The sequence below is a fragment of the Amblyomma mixtum genome, chromosome 3 (assembly GCF_055824585.1).
Source record: "Amblyomma mixtum isolate Tamu chromosome 3, ASM5582458v1, whole genome shotgun sequence".
NCBI classification, from domain to species: domain Eukaryota; kingdom Metazoa; phylum Arthropoda; class Arachnida; order Ixodida; family Ixodidae; genus Amblyomma; species Amblyomma mixtum.
In genome coordinates, this window is record NC_143014.1 from 143,587,960 (window position 1) to 143,602,265 (window position 14,306).

The following is a 14,306-nucleotide window of genomic DNA, read 5'->3' on the forward strand; positions in this document are numbered from 1 at the left end:
TGTTTTTACACTTGCTTCAGTGAAAATACATTGCTAAAAAATTAATTAATCGAACATACAAAACGAGTTGGCTGGAAATTCAGGAAAGTGGTTTATTAAATTTAATGCATAATGTAAAAGCCAATGCTGAACAGCTCTACTCTTTCCAAATAAATTGATACCAAGCTCTTTTCAGTTGACCAAGGCAAACCAGAGAGAAAGGTTGTAAGGCAGAGACTGTATTTGTGAAATCACGAATGGAGCTATAGAGGCTTAAAGCCTTTTTGGACTTCTTGAGTCACGGTAGAACTAGTGTAGCTTTGGCTGCGCTGATGTTATGCCATCTTGAGAGGTGTGAAATGAAAGGGCGTGAAACGAGCATTGAACCGTTAGCTAAATGGCAGTAACTGAGAGCGGTAGATATTTTGCAGAGATATTGTTTGAAGTATATTTAGTAAGAAAAAATTGTTTTTTCAAAAATCAACTTTCTTGCGATTTTTTTTCCGATCTCAAGACTGGCATCCCCCCTTAAGGTCGTAGGCCAACTTCAGTCTGCAGATAAGGGAATGCGTTTAGTCTCACTTTGCTCAGCTGGGCATCTACCCTTGGTTTTGATTTTCGTGAGAACTAAGGGCTAGTTAGCTGGTAGTTTACACTGTCACTAGTTTTCTTCTATTCATTTGGTTTAAGCTTATGCTACCAGTTTGACTTGCGTAACACAGCTACTCTGGAGAGATGTTCATGAGCACTTGCTCTTGAAGCAAGTTGCAAGCCGTGTACCTGCATTAGAGACAGATGCCTGAAAAAGGAGCTCCCCCCCCCCCCCCCCCCCCCCCCCTTTTTTTTCCACCATAGTGCTTTATCTGTTTGGTTCACTTTAAAGAATAAGAAGTTTGCATGTTTGTATCTCCTCTTTTAGCATCATTCAAATGAGAATAACTTCAGCCAGATCGATTCAGCCAGCTTTGATCGATTAAATTCATTGTTTTTTTTCATTTTGTCATATCTTGCACTGCAAGTCTATGTGCACAGCCCTTCCACATTTGGTCGCATCTCTTAGCTGCGCTTCCTCTTTTGAAAACAAATTAAGCATTGTTAGTTACACATTGGGAACCAGCATTTTCCAGTCATTGTTGTTTGAGACGTTACTGAACAGCACTCCTTGTTGAGCTCATTTTAATCCTTTTCCGAGTGGAAGCGCAGATAAATTTGTTATATTTCAATGTGGCCTTTTAATGAAATTCAGCTCACAGTATTGATTTGTGCGTTTAGATTTATATGTGAGTGAGTGAGTTCATATGCCATAAGTTTCAAAGCTGGCTATTGTCTGATTTATTTTCACAAGCAAGCAGATGCGCATATATTTTATGATCAGAATGCAGCCAAAGCTACCCTATTTTTGTGTGTATTATATTACCCACATCGCAGAAATGTGACAAAGTGGGGCGCGGGCTATATGCGAATTGTGGGTGGAGGCAGGTTGGCTTCACCACAGGGCGCATTGTACCTTGGGTGCCTGCAATCCCCATTGCCATCGGTGGGCTGTTTCTATGGTGGAAGGAAAAAGAAAACTATGTGGTTGTGCTGATATAAAGCATGGGAGTCAGTCCGTGTGGACACGGTGCCAGAAGGCCCGGTGCAACATGCTTGATAGATCAGAAAGGTGACGAAATCTTCGGGAGCGGAGGTAAAGCATAGAGATGATTGCCATCAAGGATTGTGCATGGCAGCAAGCATCATCTTAAAACAAACTTGTTCCGTGCACAAACTGAGCATTGTTTCCACAGTTTCAAAAGTGGGTAACTGCATTTCCTGCAAGTAATTGTGTGAGTAATACGAGGGGAATTTTTTTCTCTGTTGTGCGGGTCCAAATGACGAGTGCGGGCTGTATGCAGGAGTGGGTGATACACATGAAAATACAGTATATTCTTCTGCAACTGTGGTATCAGCCATTGGCGGCATCTTACAACAGCTCAGCAGGTCATCTTTCTGCCTACAGGCCTTCTACCTTGTGTTTGGTGCATGGTAGTATCATTCGCTTGTGCACCGTGAAACTGACCCAACTCAACACAATGCAACATAGCACAACAACAGGTAGTGCTACAGTCTGTAGACCTTCATGTTTATGTCAAGGCAGCATTCAGCAGAGGGCCCATTGGGAGTTTTGCTGATCTCTGTTAGTTCAAAAGCACCATGCAAGGGCAGCTTTCTTACACTATGGCTTGCAGCAAACATATCTTTGTCATAGATTTGGTAGTTGCGGCTTTACAATGTACAAAGCAAGCTTTTCACATGCAGATACTTTAGGTTTTGTAACAGCCCACAGCTGGTGCTCTTGTCTTGAAAACACTGTTGTGGGCAAATAAGGTGCCCTTATCTAATCCTAGTGATTAATTACATCCTAGTCGAAATCAAGAGGAAGAAATGGGCTTGGGCAGGGCATGTAATGTGAAGGCAAGATAACCGCTGGTCCTTAAGGGTCCAAGAGGAGCGTAGCAGGGGGCGCCAGAAAGTTAGGTGGGTGGATGAGATTAAGAAGTTTGCGGGAAAATGTGATGGCCGCAGTTTGCAAAGGACAGGGTTAATTGGAGAGACATGGGAGAGGCCTTTGCCGTGCAGTGGGCGTAGTCAGGCTGATGATGATGGTGCCCTTTCTCACAATGTTTTTAAAAAATATACTGATTTTTAAAGCTGATGTTTTATCTCTTTAAGTCTTTACCAGAGCATGTAACCGGTACACAACTGTGAAACTAATGTTCCACAAATTTTCTTTGTGGAATGACTAGCCTGGGACTGGTTTTTCAAGCCGTTCAAGTTCATGGTGGAGCAAGGACTCTTCTCAGGGCTCTTCTACCAAGCATACAGGAACTCCTCTCGTTCTTCGAAAGTTGTAAGTAGCATATGCCTTCATGCTGGAATTATATACACTCCCCACTAACGAGCCAATCTTTTGCATTTCTTAGGGCCGAGCCCACTTATAGTGAACATGACAGTCATGTGGATGACATTCGTTGTGTCTGAAGTTCGTAGTAAATAGACTTCTCATATTACAGTCCAACAGAAGTGGCGTTTATTTCTTAAAAAAGGGAGCTATGTGCATCTACTTTTTCAAAGCAAACCCCATAAAGGCGCTTTCCATGCTCTCCGGCATGGTTATATTCTGCTGGCCGAGACAATTGCTGCCAACAATCTGCTTTAGGGATGCAGTATCACTAATTGCAGTTGAAGTGAACACATGTCGGCATCCCTAATCAGATTTCTGGCGATAGGGGAGTGCTTCTACTTCGCGTACAGTGGCTTCGCTAGAACATGTCCCTGCGATGTTGGCGTCCGCACCAATAAATTCCTTCCAGGTGGCAATAGGGGAGTGCTTGTACTTCGCGTACTGTGGCTTCGCTAGAACATATCTCTGTGATGTCGGCGTCCGCACCAACAAATTCATCCCAGGTGACATCCAACCAGCTGTGCATAAACCACGCGTTGCCACTAATACACATGTTTATCACAGGGGGGTTTCGACGGCGTTTTCTGCCATTCCTGAGCCCATGTGTATTTAAGAGATCCCCAGGTTGTCAAAATATTCCGGAGCCTTCTACTAGGGCTTCTCTTTCTCTCTGTGTTCTATCACTTCCACCTTCCTCCCTCTCCTCCTCGGCGTGGTTGAGGTGTCCACTAAGCAGTGAGACATTTACTCATAACCCACCTTCCTGGACCCATACAGCAATGAAGGTGGCGCAGCGCACATGCGGACAGAATATATCAGCTGTACTGCCTGGTGTCTGCACGCTGTCTGCACGTGCTAGCAGCACAAAATGTGGAGAGCTGACTGAGCAGGCGACGTATATCATGTGACCAGCGGGGCCTGCAAGGCATTCAGACTTCTAAATTAGTTCCCATTGGTTCATCCCCAACTGTATGATGACAATGATGATAAAAATATTTTTTGAAGTACAGTTAGAGGGTGGGGAAGAGGAAGGTGGTGTCCTTAGCACCCGGGACTGCAATGGCGAAAGCTGCTGCTCTTACTCGTTTGATAAGCTGATGTTTACATTCTTCGTCTATCTGCCTTCTCCCTGTAGAATTTGCATTTTGATTTGATGGAATCTGGGTTTATGGCATGTAGTATATGAGGGCTGTGGAATAACTGAGTCTGTGGTCTACGGAGGTAAATCTCCTCGTTTTCGCTACGGTTTTTGGCAGGTGGTGGATATGTCTGCTGCTCCATTCGGAGGCTTTGTAGTATCTTGTGTGTTGTAAGGGTATCAACCTGGTCCGGTTCTGAGGTGCAGCTACCGGGGTTCCGGGGAGAGTAAAGCCCGGGCTGAGTTGTGGGCCAGCTCATTCCCCTGTATACACTGGCGGCCAGGTATCCACACCAGCTGTTTGACGTCTGCGTAGGCTTGTCTGGTTTGGAGGATCAAGGTCGCAGGCAAGGCAGTCCTACCTTTATTGAAATTTTGATATGCTACTTTTGAGCCCTGTGAGGTGGGGGGGTGTGGAGCCGTGAGAGCTATAGCCATCTTATCTGCTGTTGTTGTGTTGTTTGCTGCAAGTCCGTAGACTGTCTGCCCTTTGTGGACAGCCGTTACTGTGGCTAGTACACCTTTGGGACCCACGGCATCGATGTAGAATATGCCTTCTTGCATGCTGTACTGTTTCTGGATTGCCTTTGCTCTTGCTTGTCTTCATTCCTGGTGGTAGGTTGGGTGCATGTTTTTTTGGAAGGAGAGCAGCCTTTAAAGCATCCTCTCCAGGTGCTTGGGATGGTTTTAGTGAGGAAGTTGAGGGGGTGCTCAATATTGAGATTTTTAAGGACCCTTCTCTCTGTTTGTGTGGTTGCCAGTCATACCACTTGAGCCGTGAGTTGTGCCTCGATGAGCTCTTCAATGGTGTTGCGGACTGTTAAGTGGAGCAGTCGCACAGTTGATATTGTGAGCGGAAGCCCCATGGCTCTTTTATAAGTCATTCTGATTATGGTGTCGAGATGCTACATACAGTCTAACCTTGTTATAACAAAACGGTTTATAATGAAATAATGGATATAACGAAGGAATGATGATTCACCCTGGAAGCTTGGTCAACATGGGCTACAACGAAGCTGCGGCTATAACGAAGTAATCGCCTGGCCCCTTTAGCTTTGTTATAATGAGGTTCAACTGTGTCGGGTTTCTTGAGTCGAGGGTATGGTGCTACATATACAGTATGGCTGGCGACAGATGCCTGTATAAGGCGAAGGGTGTCATTTTCCTTCATACCACCTTTCTTGTCTGTGATTTGGGCAGTCATTCGAGCAACTTGTCACCCACGTTAACAAAGCTTTTGTAGTGCGAGTGAATTATTGCCCCTGTTGTTGATGTGAAGCCCCAGAATTTTGTCTTTCTACCTCATATATTGAGGTGTCGATCTGGATTTACAGTGGAACCTCGATTATACGTCCCCCGGTCATGCGACGACCCGCATTTTACGACGAATTTGTGCGGTCCCGGCAAAACCCCCATAGAGACAATGCATTAAAAACCTCGGTTATACGACGCAAATTTTAGAAGGACCCCGCTTCGTACGACGTCTGGCTCGTACCGTCCGTCAAAAAAGGTCGTCAGCAAACGCAGGCCGGGATGTACCGTATTTTCGCGATTCTAAGCACCCCCCCTATTTTCTGAAAAAAATTTCTGAAAAAAAACTTTGCATGCGAATCTAAGCACCCCCTTTTTTGCGCGGAAGAGAGCGTTGCCGAGGCCGTCAAGTGCACTTGCTCTCTTTTTCGTCGAGCCTGTGCAGTCGGAGTCCCGAGGAGGCGCGGCCTGTGCGTTGTTGTTGTGACTGAGAGAAGGATGAAAAGGAAATTGCACAGGCCTGCCTACTGGCTCGAGCCAAGCCGCCACCGCTGCCAAGTGCAGATAGAGGAGGGTTAAAAGATCAGAGCAAAGATAAAGAGAAAAGATAAGACGCCCATCGCAGCAACAAATGCGTCCACCGGAGCGGACGCTGCTGAAGAAACAGATAAGCGGGCGAGGCCGCGCTCGCCGAAGCGAGGACAGCGGCGTCCACGGCGCTTTTTGTGTTGCTGCGTTCCGACACTCAAGACAGATGGCGGCACAGAACTGTCTGCAGCTATTTTTCTTTTGAATGTTTCCTAAATAAAATGTTTTTTCTCGTGCCCGTTTCATCGAGATTTCGCCGCGAAAAGAGGGGCCCGGGGGGGGGGGGGGGGGGGGAGGGGGGAGGGGGGGGTCAGTTTAGATTTTTCGAATCTAAGCACCCCCTCTCACTTTGGGCATCGCGATCGTGAAAAAAAGGGGGTGCTTAGAATCGAGTAAATACGGCAGGCACACTTTAGCCAGTCGATAACCGGTGCGCCTTAATCTTTACACCTATCAAGAAAACCGCGCGAGCCGCTGCCCCCCTCAACGGCCATTTTATCTTGTTTGTTGAAGACTAGTCCTCTGCCGGCAAAAAAAAAAAAAAGATGACGATGAAGTTCAGACGTTAAAAAATATCACGGTTCATTTTCGATTATACGACACCCGGATTATACGACGGTTTCGCGCGGTCCCCTGAACGTCGTATAATCGAGGTTCCACTGTATATGGTTTTCTGAAGCTCTGAGGAAGCTCTGATTTTTCTGGGGAACGTGTGAGTCTGCAGCCTTGTGTATAGGTTTGGACAGTCATTGCCGCTTCCTGTAGATCTTCCACAGTACCACTGTTGCCCATCGTGGTTCATATTGTAATGTTATCTGTGTACAATGCATGATTGATGCCTGGAATCTGATTTTGTTGGGAGGGGAGATTGACCATAGCTATGTTGAAGAGAAGAGGAGAGCAGTAGCTTCACTTTTGACGCTGTCCCTGTCTTGCGCCTACCACGCTTTTACTTTTCACGCTTCGCCCAGCCAGCACACATGCTCGCACTGATTGACCTTATAGACCATCGACGCGCTTGGCCGGCAGTTATCTGCAGTTTCGATACTGTCTATACTCTTTCTATGCTTTCTATGCTCTTTCTGGGGTAGTGCTGCGGGGGCTGAGAGATGCTGTGTGGTGAGTTTTTCAATTGTGGGGGCAAGTTTATGACACCACCTCGTTCACTATGGAGTTTTTTTTTTAATCCTTACAATGTTTGCAATGGCTCCGTAGCTGAATTCAAATGCGCATCACCTCCTTTGCTGATCTTTGTTCACAAGTTTTGTTGTGGCTCTCTCACTTTCTCTGCATGCTTTCAGCTCATATTTGTCTGTAAAGCTTTTTACTGTGCTTTCCAATAACGGTTTGTTTTTGTTTTTTTTCACAGCAAGGAAGATCCAGGTTTCTTCAAGCAGAGGTTGCCTTTGAGTGAGAGCGACGAAAGTGACGGTGATGCAGGTAGGAATGGGCATTTTATTGAGGTTTACCCACTTTGTTTTTGAGGTGTTTCTCTCTTGGAAGTTTTCCGTGTCTTTTGTTGAAAACAAATTATTTCAGCTTTAACACTAGTGTTTTATGAATGCTTTACCTGTCGGTAAATTTTAGGCTAGCTGAAGCGTACATGACTGATTGGTTATCTCGTTTTTCTTCCCTTTCTTTGGGGGGGGGGGGGGGGGGGGAATTGTGATGGTAAGTTATACTGCAACAGCTCTGATCTCCATATGCTGTGGTGACATTTCTGCCACTGCAACACAGAGGAAAAATGTGTGTATGCAAGGAAGACAGTTACACAGTACGCTCCGAGCCCTCAACTTTCTTCAATCTTGTGCTGCTGCAATAGGTTATTGTTTAGTTTTATTTTACTCTCAGTTGCTGAAATGATGGGTGAAAGCTGTGCTGTGGGCTGCGGAGTTCACTCAACAAATTTATTGGCTGTTTTAGTGTTGTGACAGCTGGAATGAGGTTGCCTGGTGTGCCAGGTAGTAGTGAAACCGAGCGAGGCACCTTTTGGACTTTTACAGCTGTGTGATTGATGTTTGATCGAGGATGTAGTGCAAATGCTGTGTCCACCTGTGTGCCTTGATTACCTGTTTATCGTTTAAGCTGAGCGTGGGGAACACCCGATGGCTGCAAATGCTAGCTTTATTGAAATCTTGCGAAGCACCTTTTTCTGGGAGACGCACGTTTGTATGCGTAGATTGCCTTTGCGTGCAGCTCCAACGACTGCTTAAAACCCAGTAATATGTGCATGTCACACCAGCGTACTGTAACAGTCTGGATTTTGCAAAATGCTGCAGCTTTGTGTGGCAACTTTGAAATTGCACTGGTGATGGCCATCGTCATCTCACTTCTCCCTCATCCAGCTTTGTGTTACGCTCATGTACTTTTGCCCTCTAGCTGTGCTACACGACTGCAGCAGCAGCGCATTTTACATCTTGAAATACATACTACAGTTGATCTCGGATATATCAAACTTGAATGGGATTGTGAAATAGTTTGATATATCGATAATTCGATATAGAACAATGGCAGTAGATAAGGTTATCTATAAACTAGAAGCAGGAATACACTGCACCCGCACTAGTGACTCTTATCTTATGGCAATGTGTCCGCCAGCATGCTGGCAGCACTTTGCTCGCAATATGTCGCTAGGCCGAGCCTGCTCTCATCGATTCAGCTGCAGATGGTGCTTGGAGGTCTAATTTTGTTATCAGTACACTGTAAATAGATTAGCCTCTCATTGAAACTAAGGTACCACTGGTTTTGGCAGCGCCCTCGGCAGTGAAGCCTACCACGTGAGGGCTGCCACTAGGCTTCTTCTGTCAGTTAGGTTGGCATCGCTGTGTGACAAGTTGTGCACTGAAAGCTACCTTTTCCGCATGACAGCGATGTCGCTTGGAAACTGAGTACGAGAGATGGAAGGCTACCCTCACGCACCCAATTTCACCTCTTCACATGGTTTTATGATGCTAGCACAGCCAGCAGGTTGCAAAGGCCACGCAGCTGATCTGCCTCCGCATGTGAAAAATAATAGCGGGATTGCCGTTAAGAAAAGTGCCACTTACAGGGACGCAGCGTTGTTTGATGTATCGAATATTATTGTAGGTAAATGGAAGTTTGATAAACACGAGCAACAGGGCTATACTTTTGCATGGGATTTTCAAGGGGATGTTCTATGTCGATGACCTTCAAATTACATGCATATCCTCCAGCTCATCTACCTGTCAGGGGCGGATACAACTAACATTAAACACACTAGCAATATGGACAGATAGAAATGGGTTCAAGTTTTCCTCACAAAAAAATTGCCGACGATTACGTACTTCCTAATGCGAAATTTGAGCTCAGCTCATCAGCTGTTTCAGCTTTTCGATAGATTGAGGCAAAGAATTCGAGCAACACATGTGTGTACAATAGCAGACAACCTGTTATTTTTCACACATATTCCTTCTTCAAGAAACACTCCACTAAGAGTTCTTGATTGTCATGAAGGAAGCTTTGTGGACGGAGAAATAGATGGATATATGCTCGACTTGCTGCACCAATGCCTGGTTCTCAAAGACGAGGTCTGCGCAAGTATTTTGCGAGGTTGTCACGTCTGTGGGAGCCATTACGAGCGAGAGGAACGGGATGTTCTCCCGCATAAGCGGTAAGAAACTCCCGCTTGTTTTTATATCTACGTTAAAGTCCCCACCCACCCTGCCCCCCTGGCAGGTGGCAGCATTTCTGGCACAACGTTGTCAATGCCAAAGCATGCAGCGCACATCTGTCACTACCGCCACATAGCTTAAAGCACGATTGAGGTGTCCACTGTTCCAAGAGGGCAGTTATGCGCCTTCCCTCTGGTTCAGGTGTCCACCGAGATGTGTGAGACAGTTACTGCGCATTTCCTTTCCTCAAAAACCAATTTACAAATGTTACCCTCTGCTTTCCAAGCCCCCACTGTATTCGTTTCACAGCTGTGGGGGACAGATACTGCGCATTTCCTTTTCCAAAAAAATACCGAAGACAGTTTGGAAATTCTAAAGTGTGCTTGGCGAAAGCTTTGTGGTCAACCCACTGCCACTTCCCCGAACCGCTTGGCGCGGAATCACTGGGCCGCTTCGGAGCCATGCGTCTCACTCACTCGACTGCAACGAGTGCAGCTGCCACCACTGACGCGCGCGCGCTCGTTCTACCGCTACTGTGTGATGGCACAGTTGCTATGCACATCTACGCCCTCCACCGGCGCGCCGGTTGCTAAGGGGGGAGGAGGTTGCGCTTTTACTTTCCCCTTTCCAAGCTCCCACTCCATTGCTTTCGCAGCTTAAAGGGTGTCCACTACTGGTTACAACGGACAACGGCGAAATGCAGAAACAGGCACCTAAGAGCTGCGCTCTAAAACAGTTGTTCTTTTCTCGCTAAAAAGAGAGTGACCCCACACTACATTTGAACGAAACCATACTACTACCAGTAAAAGGAGAACATAAATTTTTAGGCATAACATTTGTAAAAAAACTTGCATTCCTACTGCACATAAACACACTAACAAAAGAAAGCCTCTCAATCTTAAAACATACTCAAAGTGCTCTCAAGGAAACATTGGGGGTCTGATAGAACATGCCTTCTGCACATTTACTGCTCTTTGGTATGTTCCTCCTTAGATTATAGGTGCATTGTGTATGGCTCAGCAAGACCATCATACCTAAAAAAATTAGATCCAGTACACAACTCAGGCCTGCGCCTTTCATGCGGTGCATACAGGACATCCCCCATAGCCAGCCTCTATGCAGAAACAAGTGAACCCTCACTTGAAATTAGAACTACTCTAACTTGTGCATATGTCCTTAAACTGCGATCGCTACCAAAACACATCTGCTATCCGGTTGTAACAAAATGTCCTTCTAGAATAATATTCAACTACAAACCTCAAGCTACCAGGCCATTGGTCTTGCGGTTCGAAGAGACGTGCCAGAATCTCCATATGCAGGACAGACTACCTGAAATTGCCTGAAGACGAGACCCGCTACCTCCACGGTACAATTTTCCTGTAATCTGCGATTTCACACTTACACATTTCAGTAAAAAGCAAACTCCACAACAACATATACAAGAATTCCTTGCACTCAAAGAAAAATACAATAGCTTTTCGGACTTTTATCGTTTCTGATGGTTCAGAAACGGATGTTTATGTAGGAAGCGTAGTAGTATGAGGGAATTGGGAAGAAACAGTAAGACTTCCTTAGTGTGATTGTTTTCACTGCCGAGTGTGTGTTGCTGTAGAAAAAATAGTAAAAGAGAGCATTGCATATAGTATCTACTCAGACTCCCTAAGCGTACTTACAGCCCTTCACTCTAGAAATGCAATCACTCTCCTACTTGGTGACATCATACACAACATAATAACAGCCACAGCACAAAGACAAAGCATTAAACTCTGCTGGGTCCCGAGTCATGTCGGAATAAAAGGCAACGATAGAGCAGACTTGTGCGGTGCTCAAGCAACTGGCAAGCAAATTAAGAAAGTAAATATGCCCTTGAAGGATTGTATGTACCTAGTGCAACAGAAATTAAGGAAAAATGGCAGCCTACTTGGAACAACGAAGTAAATAACAAACTACACCTGGTAACGCCAGTTTTCGATGACTGAAGGTCATGTGTACACCAGGAATGGTTTAAGGAAGTAATTCTCTGCCGTTTACTTATAGGCCGTTTACGCACCTTACTCACAACTGTCTGTATTATCAGAAGAAGACAAACCCGTCTGTAGAAAATGTGGAGATGAACTAACAGTTAATCACGTTTTATACTTGTGCATGAAAGTTGAAAAACTAAGGAAAAAATATTTTACTATTTTATAATGAACAAATTTCTTTACACCTAATGTTACTCTTAGGTAAAGATGCAGATGTTGACAGGTCTTGTGTGTTTAGCTTTTTAAGTGAAGCAGGTTTCCTCAAGAAACTCAATTTTTGCCCACTGTGTTGCTTCGTTTCTTGGTACACCTCAGCCACCTTCTTATTTCTGAGAAGGCAGAGGTTTTTATCTGATTGGTTGGGAGGCTCAACATCCTTGCCCAGCCAAGGATGGCTGTTGGGGCTACCCGATCTTCTTTAAAGCTTCTGCTATTAGCCAGTTATAAAATTTCTTTCCTATGTCATCGCTAGGTAGTACAAACCAGTGTTAGTCCCTCTACACTACCGATGATTTTAGTACTTCTATAAAATTCAGCAAAAAACAATTCCCTTATACCTTGAGCTTGGTACATGATGGCCTTAGTTGCCCATGTGCCATAAAACCCAACACAACACAGCCCACTCAAGGGGATGTTCTGACTGTTTGATGTAAACAATAATTTGATATATCCAGGTTCGATATATTCAAAATCAACTGTATAAGGTGTGCTTGCGCCTGGCCTATCACATGTCTGAGGAGTAGCTCAAACATGTGCCACAGGCTTAGAAAGAACAATCACTGTGTACCTTATTTCTTCTTGATGTGTGGCACTTCATACTTCTTGGTCGAATGTCGTCAAATGACTCCTTTGACATTGGGTTGCACCTTTGCATTGGCACTTATAATGAAGGAAATGCAGGCCTGGTACCTCGGCCAATTTTATCTTTCAGTGCTCATGTACAAATGCTCAGTACCAGTACACATGTGATTTTAAGCAGAGTGTTGCCTATTCATGCCTCATTTCTGTTGCATCAGATGGTCAGCTGGTACCTGCTAAACCTCCGAAGGGCTCTTGTCCGGAACGATGCCCGAGCAGGAGCACTGCCATGAAGTCTGCATCAAAAAATTCTCTTCTCCGAAGCTTGACTTCTGAAGGAAGTGCTTCTAAAATGCCCCCTTCCAGTCAGAGAACTGGGGCACACCCAAAGCAGCAGCCTTGGCAGCCATCGTCAAAAAGGTACTTTGATTACAAATTCTTTTAGACTAGGTGCTAATGTAATGAATAATGTGACATTGATCACTGCCTTTTCTGCATACCATACAAAGTACATGTACATCATTAGCTTTTGTATGTGTGAGAGGTCGCATACGTAGAAACAGAGCAGCACCTCGAATTAACGAGTGTCCGACGCCATAGACTTGCAGCCATTGGCTGTGCGTGGTCTGGCAATCCGGATTTCTGAATTAATAGGGGTCAAAGTAACGAGGTTTTCTGTACCTGTAAATGAAAGTGCTAGAGTGTTGTAGGACACATTATCAAATTTTGGCGGCAAAAAGCAGTCTTTTATGCCACCATTGGCATTATAAATACAAATATATATTTCATTGCTTGGCTGGATATAGGATATGCTTCAGACTTGCCTTACTTGGAGTATTTAATCGAGAGTAAAAGTGTGAAAGATGCTTTTATTTACCAAGGAAGGCCTTATAGAGCTGTTTTGTAATGAAAATCTCAGTTGAAAGTTTGCATCTGCTGTTGAATGTTTTCAGTGTGTACTAGGTTTCCAGCTGTCTTTGATATTGTTTCAAAATAATACCTTCTCTCACCATTCTTGGTTAGAAAACTTCAGCCACAGATTTTTTGACAATGCCATTGCGTTCTTGACAAGCCCAAGGTATTGGCGACATTTTGCTCTAATGGTTTCGAAAGAATGGGGGCTGCATGTGGCATGGGAGCTCCACAGGCATGATTGCAGTGGCACCACTGGTTCGTTTTGATTTGGCTTTGCCAAATGGTTGCCTTCATGCTTTATCTGCAGCAGCAGTAATGTATCTCTAGACATCAGGTAGTTCACCTTTTGCTGCAGCTGAATACATCCAGCCATTGCACCATAGTATGGCTCATGTAAAACCCAGATTTTATCTACAGGGGTAGGTAAGGAACTGCGCATCATGTGTTTCTTGGCTATTACGTTAATAATCCCACATTATTTTTGTCCAAGCGCATGTGTGGGGCTGTAGTAATGTGGGGCTGACACAGTGTGGTGGCCTAATGCTATGGAGCACTGACACCTTTGATGTATTGTCGTAGTTGAGGGTTTGACGGACATCAGTTTGCTTGGGTTGCATGCCTTGTGAATGAGTTTGCATTTGCAGACCGCAAGAGCAACTAGTTGGCATCTCTGACCCATTATGTAGATCAGCTCTGCTTCATTGGCATTTGTTAACCCTCTATCTGTCTTTTCTAGCACAGTTGTCCAGCACAAATGGCCACACTGTAAGAACGAAAAAGGGGGAATGAAATCTTGAGGAAGTCGGGCAGTATTGAAAAAAAAATTGTGAGTTAGTGGGTTGGATTGTCTGTTATGGCCTATGAATAAGCACCATGAGTGCTGGTTTTGGTTTGCAACTAATTCAGAGTCTATTCGCCAAGCATAGGTAGATGCTGATGAATCAAGTAAACCAAATTTTTCATGATTAAACACTACACTTGGGGCTCGTTACCCAGTGTAGTCCGGGCTTTAGGGGAGTTGTCAGGTGTGCACACTG

At 44.9% G+C, this 14,306-nt stretch overlaps 1 protein-coding gene across 1 annotated transcript in view; it reads left to right on the plus strand.

The window, feature by feature from the left end:
• The window catches only part of Mps1 (dual specificity protein kinase monopolar spindle 1), a 57,328-nt gene that overhangs the window by 12,502 nt on the left and 30,520 nt on the right, over positions 1-14,306 (plus strand). The window contains exons 7-9 of the mRNA XM_089581387.1: positions 2,766-2,869; positions 7,270-7,340; positions 12,573-12,774. Of these exons, the coding sequence (XP_089437513.1) occupies positions 2,766-2,869; positions 7,270-7,340; positions 12,573-12,774 (377 nt within the window). The remainder of the gene's footprint in view (positions 1-2,765; positions 2,870-7,269; positions 7,341-12,572; positions 12,775-14,306) is intronic.